Genomic DNA, 18403 nt, shown 5'->3' with positions numbered 1-18403 from the left:
GATGGTGGTGGGTGGAGCGAGCGGTTGTGAAGGTGATGATGTTAGTAGATGTTGGTCGCTGCATCCGTGATGACTATAGGTTGTGGCGGTGGCAGCAATGGTCGTAATGGTGATGGCTGATAAATGTAATATGATCTCTCTCTATCACAAAACTCTTAATCACATTATTAGAGCACGGATGATGAATCAAACCCCAGTCCTAATGAGATTCTAATAACTCATGAGTCATTTAAGTTAATTGAGAAACTTTCTTCCCTCAATCATACTTAATACTTTAGCTTAAGATTTCAGAATCACATCTTAGAGTATTTTACCTTCACATATTGAAAGCTAGAGATTTCTTCTTGTATACTTATGTGCCTCTATAAATAACTCCATTAACCTAACGATACATTTGTCATGCCCAAACCGAAGCATGACATGTTGCATTATCAAATTATAAAAGACCTATTGATAAGACAACTACAATGTCTCAAGTTTGAGAATTACTTGCATTATTGAAAATACTATAGAGTTACTTGCTTGACAAGTAGTAAAATACTCCATACGAGAACTCTTGTTTGATCACGTTGAATGTACTCCCCAACTATCGAGACACTACGCATGGAGTGTTTCTTGTTCATCCGGAGAAAACAATCTAAATCCCCTTCACTGTATTTCGTTCATGCGGCATTGTCAGATGATGAATGCTTACTAAGTTTATGATTTTGTGCCTCCATTCTCTCTTTTGTTTCTTTTGTGCACCGGCTTTGCATTCATTTAGTCAGATCTACTCGAATCAAACCACCCAACTGAGTGAATAAGAAATACATTGACACTAAATAGTTTCCAATTTTTGTACAATAATACAACAACAACGACAACAAAGCCTTGTCCCACTAAGTGGGTCGGATGTATGAATCCTAGAACGCCATTGCGCACGGTTCAATTTCTGTACAAATAATGTAACGAGAAAACTCTGGTCGTATTTTTTTTCTCCAGAACTGAGATAGTATATGATTTAATTTGTGAAACTACCACATATACGCCTACAAGAATCTATTCAGAACTGCTGCTGCCAAGGCTTCTTTCTGACTTTTCTGGGTCCTTGCTTTCCTTTGTATTCGGTTTTGGTGCTGGCTCCTCACTTCCAAAAGGCAATACAACTACAGGGGCTGCAGGCACTCTGTCCCAACGCTCCTTCAAGAGTTTCATAAACCTTTTAACCATTTCCCTCCTGAACTCAAGCTCCCGTGTGAACAGATCGAAGATAAAAAAGGCAAGAACATATTTGAAGGGGAAAATGAGGAGAATGGTTGCAGAAGATAACAACACCAGCGCAACCTCAGTCGTTATCTGATAAAAGTTTAAACAGATAAGATTACTTCTTGTTCAGCCCGAAGTAATTGCAAACTAAGCCATGAGATAACCATTTTTTTCCATAATTGTACGAATTTAAGCAATGAATACATACCTGAGGCTGACCAGAAAGGAAAACTGTATGTATTTTCAGAAGAGTGACATTCAGATTCTGTAAATAACTTTCCACATCGTGCATGGCATCTTTTACGGCTATAATTTTCTCAATGGTATTTGAAGGAGGCTGGTCACGGATAGTAATTTTTCCAAATGATCGTCCAAGGCGGCCTTGCTCCTTTAGCCCCTTCAATGTCAGCATGACAGCTGCCAAAATTATCAATGCCGTTGGGAATACATATGACAGCAAATTCCTGGCAAAGTAACCTCAACAGATTAGCCTATGGTAAGATCACAGTGTGGAAATTTTAGGGAGTTAAAAAATAGACGGTTCGGATCATTGAAGTTCAATGTGGAGTGGGTCAAACAACAAATCCCCAATTTTTTTTTTAAAAAAAAAATGGGGATCCTTTCCCTTAAAGGCCCTAGTTAAAAGAAAATGAAAAGTTCTCGATGCGAAAACATTGTCAAGGCACAAGGATGCATTTAAGGAGAGTGTTTAATAACTTAGTCATCTCCCAGTCAGTGTTCTTGTAAAGAAAATACAGACCAATATCTCTTTAACAAGCAATGCAACCATATCCATCAGTCAACTTTTTAGGGGTAACTTATACAATAACTGAACAAATTATAGCATCCAACAGAAAGCCAAAGGGCAATAGGTGGAGATGTATACTGCAATTCAAGCTTTACAATCCCATTGTGACACATAGACTCCTCATCTCAAGTTCTCAACACACACCCCTTACTTATGTTTGTAGGTTTTAACACGGATAGTCTGATCCATTCCATTACCTAGTGGCAATCAGTGGAAAGGCCTAAGACATCATATACATTGCAATTTGCAACACAAGGATTTACATTCCTTTTGTGGGATATACTCTCAACAATAACTCTACCAGAAATGAACCTACCTGAAGATGACTGTATAGGCAAAGGCAAGAAAAGAAATGGTCGAATATGGCTCCTCCCAGCGCCTAAGTTTTTCGAAATTTCTCACAGTTATGGTCAGGGGAAACAGAAGTTCCTGCACAGGCAAAATGGCACCAGCATTGGTTACACTACGCTTCAAACAAATGATACAAGAAACTAAATGAAATGTTTAGTAAAACAAAGCCATTGAAGAAAAAAACATGCTCACTGTGCAGTGAAGAAAGTAATAGAAAGTAGAGATTGCATTCATGGAGAAGCAATTTATAACCAACCTTGAATAGATCAATGTTACTTGGTATTCCCTTAAGTGTCGCAGCATCAATTGTGGCTTGAGTTGTTTCAGCTTCCTGCCATTTTTGTTTGCATGTTCTTGTTGCCTTTTCAACAAGGGACACATCGGCAACAACAAGATTTTTACTTAAAACTAGCCCCTGTCTTGTTGAAGTGTTCTTCCAAAAGGTAACAGAAGCACTTGAAGCCCAACATGGAGATCTCTTCCATTTGTGCAAGTAAACACTGCCATCTATGTCAAACACATGATTGCTGCTGCTTTCAATCATTTCATTAGAAGCCCTCACTCCTTGAGCTGGCTGGTAGTCCGTCTCTAAATACTTTGATATCAATGGTCCACCCCAATAATTTACTGCTAGAGTCTGAGAAACTACCTCACCAAATGGTGCATACTGTAAATATGTAAACTGAACAAGTTTGGTGGGATCATCCAACAACTTCCCCATAAATTGAAGAGCCTGTAGTCTGGCTATACTATTAATGGCAGTGGCCATAGCTCTTTCCTTCCCTTTGTGAGCACCATAAACATGAAATATGGATTCATCATCTTCCTCCGGTCCATAATCACTGATAAACTTGTGTACAGCATTAATTTCACTAATAAAAGCATGCCAGACGTCTCGCCTCATTTCTCCACCTAAGTCCACAAATTCAAGCACCCATGTTTCTGATCTGTATAGTTTTATCTCAGAGATGAGCTTCTTAAGAAACATCAAATGAACAAAAAAGCATTTGTACAGACAATTAGAGATAGCTTTTACAGTCATCGCTAACATGATTAATAGATCCTGAACGTGTCTTACATAAATTCAAACTCAGAAGATTTAAACTGAATGATATCAAAGAATTTATTAAGATGATCTTATAATGTGCGGTAGTGAAGCTTTAAACAATTTTTAGTATTTATTTCTTTTGTTTCTAACGGAGTCTGACTATCCAAAGTGAATATTCATAAACAACAAATTTTGAAATGTTTTCATATTTCATGCAAAAATGGTGACGAGATATAAAATGAAACATAGATGGTTAAGCACTCAGTAGAAAAGAAAAACAAGAACAGGGAGTCCGACTGTCAAGAAGCTTACTCACTTGGGACCATATGATATAGAGACGGCAGAGTCGAAGAGACCAGAACCAAAAGGTCCAACTTTTGCTTTCTTAATCTGTAATCCTTGTTTTGTAAGATCCAATCTTATAGAATCCTTTTGCCCAGCAAGGCCAACGGCCTGCAGTATCAAATGAAAAATAAGACTGATTTGAGGCTAGCAATGCCACAACTCAACAAAAAGTTTAGAAAGAAGAAAACATAAACAGAAACATATAGTTCGATTTGCAATGAAAGTATATCGTTTTCTAATTGATGAAATAAGAATGAATTGAGACCAGCAATGCCCAACTGGACAAATGTGAGAAAGGAGAACCAGGCAATACTACTTCACAACACGAAAAGGGAAAACCAAACATAAATCAAGGAAGAACAAAAGTACAGTTACGAGTCTCAGGAAATGACCACATAAGAAACTGCTATTTTACAATACATCATAAAGCATCTAAAAGCAATACCCTAAAGTACTAGCTATATTGGTTTTCGCTCGAAGAAACATCACAACATGAATTTTCAACCTGTTCCAAGTATCAAAACACTGCTAATTTACTAACCCTACACTGGCTAACCAAAATCTCTACACCTCATACCATCAAAATTTAGGCGTAAAAGAGTAACAAGCACGAAGAGCCATAGTGCTTTCTTCTTATTTTTTGTTAAAGAGCCATAGTGCTTTCTTCTTTTTTGTCGAAGTGCCATAGTGCTTATACAGTTTACATTTTACCAATAACCTAATGGACTTAAATGGAAGAGGACATGAAGCTACCCCTCAAATTCCAATTCAACAATTTGATATTAAATGTCAGTGTAAAAAATTAAAACTTATAAACAGATTAGTTACCTCGAAATAAATTGCTTTATCAGTTAATGTAACTTTTCCTGGCCATGCCATATTGTTCTCCCATTTTAGGACAGGCCGCTTCCTGCTGGAACCAATGCATGAAATTCTCTCCTCAGAAAGGTTGGAACATTGTCGAGTCTGGTATGATTTTCTTCCTTCGTGAATCCTACACAAATAAGACTAGTTCAACTTGAGCTTCCTTCATGAATCCTACACAATGAGGCATGCGCATAAACCTATAATGAAAATGTAATACCTGAGACATTCGTACACAATGTATGGAAATTAAAAGCAGGAAAAATGAAAAATTTGGAAAAGCATGACAAAGGTCATCTTGATCAAGCCATAGTTATGAATCTTCTGACCATGGCAGAGGGCTCCAGTTGTATCCCTGATTCCCTTGACCAACCCTTAGGCAGCTCCCTAGTACTTAAGGTTCTAAGGAGACTACTGGGGAATCTTCTCCACTGACAGGGCTAAAGTGACTGGCAGACACAAATTCTCGTGCCAAACTAGGCGCATTCTATACATTGTTCGGGATGAGGAGGCCTCTACAATGAGTTGGAAACCATTCTAAAGCCTATTTTACAAATCAGTAAAGCAATCAACAGCTTTCAACTCTTCCTATCAAAACCATCAAAGGAATAGAAGAAAATTGATGTTAGGTACTTTTGTTCAAGACATTGTGTAAAGAAAAAAAAGCTCACTTTCACTGAAAGGTTTTTTCAATGGTTATATGTACGGAATTTTAATCTAGTTGCAGCTCACGATCATAAGTATATTGATTAAATGCTCTACTTGTCATAGTTATCAGAAGACTTAATTCAAACATATAAGGTTAGTAAAATAACACAAGTACGAAACTCACTTGAGAAGTTCATGAACATAAGTCAACCATGTGCTCAGAGAGATGCCCTGTTCATCACCGGCAAGGGCCTTAAATAGATTATTCACTGTTGACCTATCAGCCACACCAGAAATAGCAGGAGCCATTCGAACAAAAGCGTCTTCTCTGACAAGCTTTCTCTGCTCACCAGGAATAAATAAATTTACTTTAACTGACCACTGTCGTCAAAACAATGTGAGCATGTAAGTTTAACCATTTTCACAGGCTAGAACCATGTAGGTTTAACCATTTAGCCTTATTAAAGTAATTCCCTAGCATGTTCTCGGAGATGACAATTGTTATCCTAATTAACTCGTAGAGAATGATATCAATCATATCGTCCATGCCAAATTTGGCGCACCCCGCTATTTTCATCTAACTCATGATAGTCACAGTCAAAATTTCAGTTGTAACTCAAAGTGTGATGTAAGTATTTATTTGTTAACCATATTTGAAAGAAATTTCACTAGTTTCAAACGCTGGTTTATATAATTATGTAAATAAATAGATATCTGAAGAATGAACCTGAAAGGAAGCCTTCTCCGAACCATTAGCAAGATCTTCTCGATAAGGATTCTCCCATGCAAGCATAGTTATAAATATAAGTCTTTGGAATGGAGGTTCCTGTAGATGCACCAACATTTTAGAGAAACAAGGACCAAATTACTACTTGTGCGAGAAACTAATCTCAAAAGGGAAATTTTGCCGAACAGAATAAGTAAATAAAATAAGCTTCAACTACCATATCACCAAATTCAAAATTCCAGAATTCTAAAGACAACATCAGGTTTCTATGTTCAAGACACAAAAAAATAAATAAATACACATAAAGATGGTTACTATATGCACAATTCTTATACAGCATCATAGTACCATTGAGGTCATCCATCATACTACATTAAACCTTTTATTCCAAGAATATCGCTTGCAAAATTGCTAAACAGTTGAAACAAGAGGACAAAAATAAAACAAAGGAAAACAAGTAATACGCGCGCAGATTGTAATATTATTCGCTCTATTTCATAACAAAAATGGTTAGACTTTAAAAAGGTTAGTGAATTATATGTACTTCTAACAGGAGCTTGTGGAAAACTAACAGGAGCGGTGGTGAACAACAGAGAGTAGGAAAACTAACAGGAGCGGTGGAAATGACAGAAGCGGTGGTTGTCTCAGAAGGAGCAGAAAAGGCAGTTGCAGGGGATTATTTTAATGGTTCAATAGAGAAAGGAAGTCAGAAAGAAGTGGTCTTTTCGGATGTAGGCAAGGGCTTGGAGGTATGTGGGACAGTTGGTGGCGGTGGTTGGTTGACAAGAGGAAGCAGCACTTCAATGTATTCAACAGTGAACAATTCTCAATGCTCTTCGGCTATGAAAGCTCATCACAAGGGTGTTTCAAGTAAAACTCCAATGTGTATCAATTTGAATTTCCTTGGGAGATTTGGCGATTCTGATATTTGTGGAAAAAGACTGAAGCTTGTTCTTCCAGACGAGTTCGGATCTTATCTGACTCCTTTTGAGAGGCCTAAACTGAAGGAAATTCAATCTCCCAATCTCACCTTCTTAATTAATGATTGTGAACAGATGGATGAAAAGGAAAGTGATGTCGATGATGTTCCAATAAGGCCATCGGGCAGGTTGTTTGAAGAGGAATCATCGGAACAAAGGATGAGGTTGACAGAGGATCTTGGTCTGGATTATTCTCAATTATCAGATTTTGGTGAAGACGAATACATGTCACAATCATCAGTTTCAGAGGAGGAGTTTGGTGATTCTTCACAAGACGAAAAAGAAACCTTCGATGTTTTTGATCGCTTTAACGATGTGTTTCACAATCTCTTCACTGATACAACAATGGAAACAAGGACGACGTTGGATGAGGTACCTTCTCAGTCGCATCATATAGCAAATTTAGACACTGTGGAACAAGTTGAATACAAAGATACTGGAAAAAACAAGAAACTGTTAAAGTACAGCAGAAGGAAAAGGTCGGCTAGGGTATCAGTCAAACGTGAAGCACAAACTCGAACTACCAAATTCATGTCAAATATGAAAGTTTCTTTGGTGCCACTGAAAAAGTCTTTATTTCTTGAGAGGAATACTGGGAAAGTCATTGCTAGCAAGCTTGTGGGTGGAAATAAGGCAGAAAAGAAAATTCAAGGGGGCATTGTCAGATTTAATGAAGATAATTAGCTGGAATGTGAGAGGATTGGGAAGTAGGAAGAAGAGGCTGATTTTGAAACAGCAATTCAGGCGACTAAAGCCCGATATTATTATCTTACAAGAAACAAAGAAAGAATCAATTGACAGATCGCTTGTGGCTAGTGTTTGGGGAAGCAGATTTAAAGAGTGGATTTGCGCCCCTGCACAAGGAAGATCTGGGGGTATAGCTGTGATTTGGAACACCAAACACATCTCGGTTATTGAATCTTTGGTTGGAGGTTTCTCTGTCTCCATAAAAATTAAAGCCCTCAATGGGTTGGACTGGTGGTTATCTGGTGTCTATGGTCCCTGCAAAAATAGAGAGCGAAAGGAGTTCTGGGAAGAAATGGCTGGCCTTTACGGTATTTGCGGACCAAGATGGTGTGTAGGAGGAGATTTTAACGTGGTGAGATTTGTAAATGAGAAATCAAATGGGGGAAGAATGACTACAAGCATGAGGAATTTTAATGATTTCATCCAAGATACAGAGCTTAAGGATTTGGAGTTGCTCAATGCTCAATTTACTTGGTCAAACTTTAGAGAAGAACCTGTGTGTAGGAGGTTAGACAGATTTTTGATCTCAGTAGGTTGTGAAGAGATTTTTCCAGAGGTAAGACAAATGGCTTTGGCAAGGGTCACTTCTGACCATTGTCCAATCCAACTAGATACTAACAAGGTGAAATGGGGGCCAAGTCCTTTCAGATTTGAAAACATGTGGCTACAGCACCCAGATTTCAGGAACAAGTTCAAACAATGGTGGCAATCTGAGCAGGTGGAGGGTTGGGAAGGTTATAAATTTTTGTACAAGTTAAAAGCTATCAAAAGAAAGTTGCAAAGATGGAGTAAGGAAAGTTTTGGTGATGTTGAGAAACAAATTAAGGATGCTGAGGCTAGCATAGAGGATTTAGATAGGAGAGAAGGGTTGGAAGGGCTAGATGTTGCTGCTAAAAGAAAGAAGGAAGAGTTACTTTTCCTTGTGGAAGATCTAGCTTATAAGGAAGAAGTGAAGTGGAGACAGAGAGGTAAAGTGGAATGGGCTAAAGAAGGGGATGGTAATACTAAATTTTTCCATAGAATAGCAAGTGGAAGAAGGAACAGAAACTATATAGAAAGGTTGGAAGTGGATGATAGGGGAGTGGTAGAGGATGCAGAAGAGATAGAAAAACATATCGTTAACTTCTTCAAGTCCCTGTTTAGTAGTAACGAAGAGGTATGTTGGGGCTTGGAAGGCATCAATTGGGCCTCAATAAGTGAATCTGAGGCAGCTTGGCTTGAGAGGCCTTTTGAGGAATCGGAAGTACAAAGAGCAGTCTTTGATTGTGGAAGGGATAAATCGCCAGGACCAGATGGTTATTCCTTGCAAATGTTTCAACACTGTTGGGAATTCTTGAAAGTGGATATTTTGAAGGTCATGGAGGAGTTCTTTGAGACCGGAATAATAAATGCGGTGACAAATGAAACATTTATTTGTCTAATTCCGAAAAAGTCAGATTCTTTGAAAGTGACGGACTATAGGCCTATAAGCCTAGTTACTGGTTTATACAAAATTGTGGCGAAAACCCTAGCTTCAAGATTAAGGGAGGTTATGGGCAGCACAATCTCTCCACATCAAGGAGCTTTTGTTAAAGGCCGACAAATTTTGGATGCGGTCCTTATTGCAAATGAGGTGGTAGAAGAGGTGAGGCAAAAGAAAGAGGAGGGATTGGTGTTTAAAATCGATTTTGAAAAGGCTTATGATCACGTCGAGTGGAGATTTTTAGATGAAGTTTTACAAAGAAAAGGCTTTGCCATTAGATGGAGAAAATGGGTGCAGGGATGTCTAAATTCTGCAAATTTCTCCGTTTTGATAAATGGGAGGCCTAGGGGAAAATTTCATGCTTCAAGAGGTTTGAGACAAGGCGATCCACTGTCACCTTTTCTTTTTACCTTAGTAGTGGATGTCTTGAGTAGATTAATGGAGAAGGCTCAAGAGAATCAGTTGATCAAAGGTTTAGGCATTGGGCAAGAAAGGGTGGAGATCTCTCATCTTCAATTTGCTGATGATACTATTTTCTTCTTGGCGGATGATGAGGAAGTTTGGAACAGCTTATTAGAGGTGCTCAATTTATTTTGTACTGTTTCAGGGTTGAAAATCAACAAAGCAAAGTGTTCTTTGGCTGGAATAAACTCAGATTGTGAGAAATTAAAAAGGTTGGCAGATTCTTGGGGCTGTGAGGTGGGTAGTTGGCCAATAAAGTATTTGGGTCTCCCTCTTGGGGGCAGGCCAAGAGCACTTACGTTTTGGGATCCAGTGGTAGAAAAAATGGAAAAAAGACTTCAAAATTGGAAGAAGGCCTTCTTATCCAGAGGAGGCAGATTAACTTTGATTCAATCTGTTTTGGGAAGCTTGCCAATCTACTACATGTCCTTGTTCAAAATTCCTTGCGGGGTGATTGGACGCCTAGAAAAACTAATGAAAGGATTTCTTTGGGAGGGGGTGGAGGAAGGAAAGAAAAACCACCTGGTGAAATGGGAGATAGTTATTAAAAGTAAGGAGGAAGGGGGTTTAGGAGTAGGGAATTTGAGGAATCAGAATGAAGCGTTATTGGCTAAGTGGTTGTGGAGATTCCCAAAGGAACCAAATTCTCTCTGGCACAAGGTGATAAGAAGCAAGTATGGGCTGCAGGATAATGGGTGGAATGCAAATCCTCCAGTGCGGGGTTCAAGTAGAAGCCCCTGGAAAGATATTTCGTGTGGTCTCCAATCTTTTCTACAATGTTGCAAGTTTAAGGTGGGCAATGGGGAGAGGGTGAGGTGTTGGGAGGATGGTTGGCTGGAAGGGGGAACATTGAAAGAACAATTTCCTAGATTATTCTTGCTATCGAGAAGGCACAACCAGAACATCGCAAGTTTTGTGGATCTTTCTATCAATTCTTTGAGTTGGAATTTTGATTTCAGGAGAAATTTGAACGAGGTGGAGATAGAAGAGGCGGCTAGATTATTACAGAAAGTGGAAAATGTTCGCTTGTCTCAATCAAGAGCGGATGATAGAAGGTGGAAACTGGATTTATCAGGATTGTTCACCTGCAAATCCTATCGCTCTTTCTTGAGCAACAATGGGATTGTGCAACATTTTCCACCCTCTTCTCAGATTTGGAAATCAAAAGTTCCTCCGAAGGTCAAAGTTCTTGTGTGGCTAGTGGCTATTGGGAGGCTCAACACTTGTGATCAAATTCAAAGGAGAAGTCCTTTTATTTGCATCTCTCCCCATTGGTGCAGTTTGTGTAAAGCAAAGGAGGAAAGTGTTAACCACATTTTTCTTCATTGTTCTTACACGATTCAACTGTGGTGGAAATTGTTTCAGGAGGTTAGAGTAAGTTGGGTCATCCCAAAGGGTTGTTTCGAGCTTCTAAGCACTAATTTTGAGGCTCTAGGAATTGGGAGGAAAGCTAAAGCTTTGTGGGGTTGTCTGGTGTCGGCAGTTTTTTGGAACATTTGGTTGGAGCGTAACAAAAGAATTTTTGACGATTATACTGGTGTGGGGGTAGCAGATCTGTGGGGAAGAGTAAGATATTGGGCAGCTCTCTGGGCTTCAGTTTCAAATGAATTTAAGAATTACTCTCTTTCTCACATACTGTGGGATATGTTAGCAGTCGTAAAATGATTTTGGTTGAGGTTGTCCTACTTGTAATCTGATCCTCTGGAAAGATTTTCTTGTTCTGTTCTTGGTGGATTTCTTATCCACTTCTGTGTATTACACTTTTCTTTTTTAATAAACTGTTATAGTTTCTTCTCAAAAAAAAAAAATATGTACTTCTAGACGGAACCACTCTAACAAAAGACTCCAATCTTTCCCTTCACCATACAACAGTAAGAATCTAAAAACTCGAATAGAGACAACGAAATCAACATATGAGATATTCAAGAAAGCAACATATGGATAAACAAATTCTTATTCTAGAGTGATGATAAATGAGTTTCACTTGCACTAAGTACTACTAACCTTGAGGGAAGGATGAATATCAGAATTATCCCTTGACAGAAACCTGAAGCAGCAATATTCTATCAAATTGCGAGCATCATTGTATGTAGACTCAGGAACAAGTGCTTTAAATATTTTCTGCATCTTCTGCCCTGTCAATCCATTCATCCTGCATATCTTAAGAGTCAAATGATAATTCTTCTGTCAGTTTGATACCTTGATAAGCCTATAAAACCAAGGAAGCTTTTGCATAGTGGATTAAAAACTTTCCCCAGTCAGGGAAAAATGGGAATAAACCATATTAGAGTGCACAGGGCAGGAAAATTGAAAGCAAAACTGTCTCTGACATTTATACAAATTGGAGGCCAGTTTAATGCAGTAAGATGGTTTGTTGATGCATTGCAGTAGGATACTTCTTCCTTTTTAAAAATCCCTTACTTTCTTGGAATAAAAAGTTTTTCGTACCAAAAAAGAAAAAATACAGGTAATGTTAAAGCGGTTCATCTCACGGGCAAAATTTCATATTGCAAATAAAAAACCACGTCACAATGGAGACAGATGTAAAAACTTGAAGCCAAATATTTTGACTGACAAAGAAATTCGAACCAACAAATTCACCTGCTAAATTGCTCTATAGATACAACAGCAGCTAAAGAGAGAATTCCATTTGGTGTTCTGCTATTAATTGTCTGTTCTGCCATAAATATGCCCTCCATATCTTGTGTCTCTGAAGCATTTCTAGTGACAGGCTTTTTAGTCTGATCAGTTCTTGCCAATGGAGACGTGGACGCCACTTCATTTAAAAAACTTTGCGTCTTTACCAGCCATGAATTCAACTTTTCTTGTACTGCATCTGTCAAAATACGAAAATACAATAGTTTTAGACAGCCAAAACTAGAAACAAGATAAAAGAGACTATTTTTAAAAGTGTTTAACCTAGAGCTTATGATATCAATCATATCATAACCCTAAACAAGCAGTAGGTAACTATGCATTGTTTTCCTTATACTTTCACTTTCCGCATTGCAGACGTACTAATTGTTTGTACTTTTCTCTTTTATCCACCCTTAACATTTCAAAATGAGAAGATTTTTAGATCATTCAGGAGTCTTATTATATTTCCCACAACAGAGAAATGATAAAGGTTACCATTTGCTATATTATACTTTACGAGACCAGAAGGTTCATGAGGCCTTTCCCTTGATGATCAGAAAGGGACAACGGCGGAGAAATTATTTTTTGCCATTGCCTGCAAACTCATATGATTTCTCATAAGTTCAATCATTCTCTTGAGCATTCTAATTGAATGAACGAGACACTTATGACTCAAGAGCTAGCCAATGGTATTTTTTTTTCTCTTTCTTTTTCCATAATTGGAAAGCTTTCCAACGAATTCGAGTTCAACCACACTTAAAACAAACATTTAGGAACCGTTCGATAACCAATTACGCAAAAGCCTTGGGACATAAAATTGCACTATATGAGATTATCAGTAGATCAAGAAACACATGGATTTTGTTCAATATGTGGTTTATGATATCCATAACTATCACCAAACCAAGTGAATCCCACAATTTAACTTCAATCAATGAAACATGAAGAATCAAGAAAACTAATGGAAAAAATAATAAACAAGCAGACTCACTTGCATCAAAGTCATTGAGCTTCCACCTATCCCCAAGAGACAGCCCCACAATCCTGAACCGCAACTTGTTACGCTCTGAAGAATTCCCGGCACAATATCCAAGCCTAGGACGATTCCCACGCCATGAAAATCCAGAAACGGGTGCAGCAGGTGATGTTTTCAACTGGGTAACTGAGATTTTGGACAGCATCTTCTTCCTTTTCTCTCAAAATTTTCAGGATTCGAGCTCTGAAACCGAGTAAGCAGGAACTTGGTTGCTGTGGAAGCGTAGGAGAAAAACTTAGTGGACGAGTGGGCAGACAGAGAGAGAAACGGAAAGTGAGTGGCAGGCTAAGCTTATTCAGCATGCTAATCACTCCATGTGATATGGCTGATGAATGAGCAGATATCTCCAAGCTTCCGACATAAACATTAACAATTACTCGGAGGTAAATAGCTTCGTACCTTCCAAACAAACCACACTTTTTTTCTTGGTTATATCCATTTTACCGTCCTCAAGTTTTCAATTTTCAGCTTTTCGTAGCCATAGTTTTTTTTCATCTCAATTTCGTGCGGTGATTATTTTTTTTTTTTTGAAAATTTTAACGAAAAACTCTCAGTATTATTCATTTTAACGAAAAATCATATTTGTATACTAAAAGTCAATCATGGTACTATTCACGTTACCTTTTATTTTATCTTTATCGTTAAAACTCAAAGTTTTTAAACCTTTTTCATTAGTTTTTTTTTTTTTTTTTTAAGACTTTTGTTAGTCAATCCGTTAAGTCTTGTGATTGCATGGTAGACCCTTAGCCGGCCAAAAAAAATCAAAATTATTTTTAAAAGTCATATTTTTTTAAGGTAATTTTCACTTTATTGTCATAAGTTTCGTCAAAATCACATTTTACTATACTTACTTTTTTGTCTTGCTTTTATAACTAAATTTGATTTTTCTGCCATTTTTAGACTTTCTTTAGACTTTTTGTTAGGAGTGAGCACGAGTCGAGCCGGATTTATTTTTAATGGATCAGAACTCGCCTTGTTTTTTTTTTTTGTAAACGAGTCTTAGCCGGTCATAGCTTCTGTATTTTTATTAGTAGAACCGGCTAATTTGGATCCGTCTAATACGATCCGATTCCGTTTTCTATCATGTCATACAACAAAATAACAATAGAAAAACAATCTCTATGTGTTTTTGTTAAGAAAGAATTACATCTAACAAAGTCAATAATACCAACAAATGTTCTAAAGGAAGAAGTGTGTTCATCTTTTTACTTAGGGTTGGGTAGATTTAAAATTATGGATCATGGGCTTCATTGTGGACCACTTATAAAATGGCAAGTGGTAAGACAACCATTAAACAATCCAGGGCAAGTAACCTGCACATAAAAAATTAAAAGGAAGAACAATATGGTTTTATATCAGGTCGGATAATACAGTTCGAATCTACAGTCCAAAGACCCAGATGCCCACCCCTATTTTTTGTCAAGTATTTCGTTAATTGATGACATGACGTAACTTTGACCCACCAAATTTGCCAGGTAAAGCAACATATTAAATAGATATTAAAAATAATTAATTAATGAAAAAAAAAGGTCAAAATATATGTCAAAATAAAACCATAGCTAATTTAATAGATAAAAGATGTACAAAATATACTCTTAAATATCAACATAACAATTTTTTCCGTTAAATTAGCTAATTTAAATAGTGAAAGTGTAGCTTTGACCCACTAAATTTGTCACATAAAACGATATATTGTTTTCCGTTATTCTCAAATGAAAATTACATGTATTACAATTTTCGAAAAAGAAATTTAAAAGTCTTGAGTGTTTATTTTATATATATATATATATATATATATATATATATATATATATATATATATCTGTCCAATACCCCAACTCGATGAAAATCCTAATCCTATATATACCTCCAAAACCCTACCTCGATGACAATTTGAAACCCGTATCATCATGATAAATGAAGAATATAGTCACAGCTGCTTAGCTTTCCAATACTCTTCATTTATTCATGCCAATATAAAGAAATTAAAATTTTATTTTGATTCGCAATTAGTTTTAGCGTTTCAAATTCTAATAGTTTTAATATATCAGTGTGTTATTAAAAAATATGAAACCATTACGAATAACAAACATCATCTTCTTCAAGCATATTCCAGATGTTACCCAACGATTATTGGGCCGAGTTTTACTAGGAAAGCTGCTTACTTGGTGTATGATGTATCCAAAGGAATTGGAGTACAATAATAAGGATAATACTTGGTTACTTAAAGATGAATATGAATTCCTACTCAAAATTCTTAGTGTTTTAATCGCGGAGCTTTATGCTTACGATCAAAACCGTTCATATTATGAATCACATTGTAAATATTATCTCTACAAAAAATAAATTAAAACTAAAATCGTTTAGTCAGTCTATTGTAGTAAATACATAGGCGATCTGTAATGTTTTTACCAATACCGTTCATTTGTTTGTAAATAGTTTAAAGACTAAGCGATCTTAGTTTTAATTGATTTTTTGCAGAGGTGATCTTTATATAGTAATTTATAATAAGAACAGTTCTGATTATAAACACGAAGCTCTATAAATTGACAACGAATAATTTTGAGAAATTTTAAGTAAGAATTCTTACTCATCTTTAATTAGCCAAATATTATTGTAATAATAACGGCAAAAGCGCGAGGATCGTAAGTTTACTTATATTGTTTACAAAAATTATTTAAAATTATTTTACTGCTTACATTGGGAGGGGCATCTGCTCACGCTTCTGCATGGAGGATTCACTATGCCCCAAATAATTTTCAATGAATAAAAGTACTTGGTTGATGCTCTTAAAGGAATCAAACGGGTTAGAACCCGCGGTATATGAAAAGACATTAAGAGTTCGTTTAGATATGCTTTTAAAATGACTAAAAGTGTCTTTTGTGAAAATATTTTTAAAACTCATCTTTAGTAAAGATGCAAGTAAATCCTGGAAAAACATTGAAAGTGCTTTCTAGAAGAAGCAAATAACTGGTGTTTCTTGCAGAAAACATTTTAAGTGCTTTTGGAACCCAAAAAAATTTCCCTAAAAATGCTTTTAGTTATTTTAAAAGTACATCTAAATGAGTCTTAAACGGTTGGAACTCAAATTATATCCTTGCAGTATAAATGAGAGAAAGATAGCCACTGTTTGTGTGATTAAAGGTTTGGGGCAGTCATCACAGTTCTTCGATATTAACAGAGAGTATTTAAACTAAAAATTATATCCTTCATATTGTTGGAATAACCTGCTAACATTGCCCGCCAAAATTGAAGAAAATCACGTGTTAAGACAATTTATTTCCTTGTGTAATCTTCTTCTTAAAGATGAATAGAGCTGAAAATTAAACTGTTGGAATTAATCTAATGGTTAAACATATGTGTAAAAATATGTGTTAACAAGTTTGTTTTTTATCCTAACCCCATATAATATCTCTAAAAACCTACCTCGATGAAAATTTTAAAGCTGCTTAGCTTTCCAATATTCTTCATGTATTCATACCCTGATGAATCTTAATTCATTGCATCATGTCGATATAAATAAGGTACAAATGTGTCTTGATTCATTTTATCACATGATCAATTGTACTTTATATATACTACAAGGTTTGTGCCCAAGATTTATCTTTGAGGCTCATCAAATTCTTCTCAACTTCTACTTCATGTTTTCATCTTCTCTTGAATAATACTTTATGATAACCAGAGCCTTATGACTTGTCGTCAATTTTTTTTTTTTTTTTTTTTAATCTTCTATCATTTGTAGATGTTTTCCAGTTCTACTTCTCTATTGCTTCCTCTGGTTCCCTTGATTCTGCCTTCCTGTCTGTTTCTCATGCCATCACCGTCAAGCTCAATCAAAAACCAATTACCCTCTATGGATTGCACAAATTCTTCCTATGCTCAACAGTCATTGGTTGATGACTTACATCGACGGTACATGCCTACCCTGATGAAGTTTTGAAAGACGACAAAGAAAACTGTGAAGTCTAGACTTTTATGTTTGATTTTTTTTCGTCAAATCTTGTAAATGGTACCACACGTGCACTAGTTAGATTTAGGGGTTCAAAGGTTCAATGTCTCTATGGGATCATACTGTTGGAAACTGTCAGGCCATCACTTCAAAGGGTTGTTCATGCATATGCATTTCACGCCTAAATTCATACTGCATTTTGTCTAGCGATGTTGTCTGGTCAAAATTACTCTCTGTTGTCCAGCTAGCTGGGCATGCAATTTAAGACAGTCCACATGGGCTGATTGACAGCTTTTGTCCGAAGTTAAAATTTCAACCTTTGATTTGCACAGATTGTTCTCTGTAATGACAAGTGTCCCTTGTCCTTGTTGCTAAAAATAAACATCCCATTTTTGCTTAAAACCTAGCTACTCTCATTTTGCTTTTTGGCTAGGAAATTTATATATTTTCTAGAAAGTGCTTTTATAGCATTGGGGAGTACGTCTTGTGTTCATCATTAGAAACCCTAGCCACGAAACCATCTTCATTCATTAAACAGCCAATCATTGCAAAATTATCTTAAGTTTCAAATCTATATATTGACACGTTTTTTTTATTCTCGTTAGTTTCTTCTTTCAACTGTTTGATTGGAGAAATTGACTGATCATTGAATCTAGATTTTCATATTTTCATCATAACATCATTTGCATTGGTTGATTTGGTTTCGGTGCCACAAGGAGAAAAGTTCAAGGTAGGAGTTGCCTCCTCGTGAAGATCGAAGGGATCCTCATCTCATGCAAAGTAAGGTTGCACAAAGGTAAAACTGCTCTGTAGGACCGTAAATTAGGTCTAGGAATTGAGTTGTGCATGGTAATTTGTAAGAACCTTATTTGTACTAGTGGATTAGACGCAGTGGAGAGTCCTTGGTTTTTTTAACCAAGAAGTAGGTTTTTCCAGCCAAAAACTCCATGTGTTGTTTATTGTTTTTCTAGTTACATATCTTACTCCTTGTAGATATATGACTACTATGATTTGCAAATAGATATGTCCATGCAACTAAATTTATCAAAGTTAGAATGTGCATTAAGCTGGACCTTAGTTAACTAGGAACACTT

General features: G+C 36.6%; 1 protein-coding gene across 2 annotated transcripts; it reads right to left on the bottom strand.

Annotated features, from left to right (window-relative positions):
• Positions 1-796: 796 nt before the first annotated feature.
• On the bottom strand, positions 797-13692 carry LOC137718104 (uncharacterized). 2 transcript variants are annotated; one of them, XM_068457611.1, is made up of 11 exons: positions 13316-13692; positions 12289-12523; positions 11692-11839; positions 6037-6135; positions 5494-5651; positions 4626-4791; positions 3769-3905; positions 2661-3351; positions 2370-2482; positions 1454-1709; positions 797-1335 (listed from the first exon to the last, which is right to left on the bottom strand). In XM_068457611.1, the coding sequence occupies exons 1-11, from the start codon at positions 13503-13505 to the stop codon at positions 1039-1041; spliced, it is 2490 nt and encodes an 829-aa protein (XP_068313712.1). In that variant the 5' UTR covers positions 13506-13692; the 3' UTR covers positions 797-1038. The 2 variants fall into 2 exon arrangements, with proteins under 2 accessions (XP_068313712.1, XP_068313713.1); XM_068457612.1 differs by lacking the exon at positions 13316-13692 and having other exon boundaries at positions 11692-11847; positions 12289-12429.
• Between the last annotated feature and the right edge of the window lie 4711 nt (positions 13693-18403).

The sequence above is a fragment of the Pyrus communis genome, chromosome 15 (assembly GCF_963583255.1).
Source record: "Pyrus communis chromosome 15, drPyrComm1.1, whole genome shotgun sequence".
NCBI classification, from domain to species: domain Eukaryota; kingdom Viridiplantae; phylum Streptophyta; class Magnoliopsida; order Rosales; family Rosaceae; genus Pyrus; species Pyrus communis.
The sequence above is the reverse complement of the archived record's forward strand: the minus strand, read 5'-3'. Positions and strand labels throughout refer to the sequence as shown.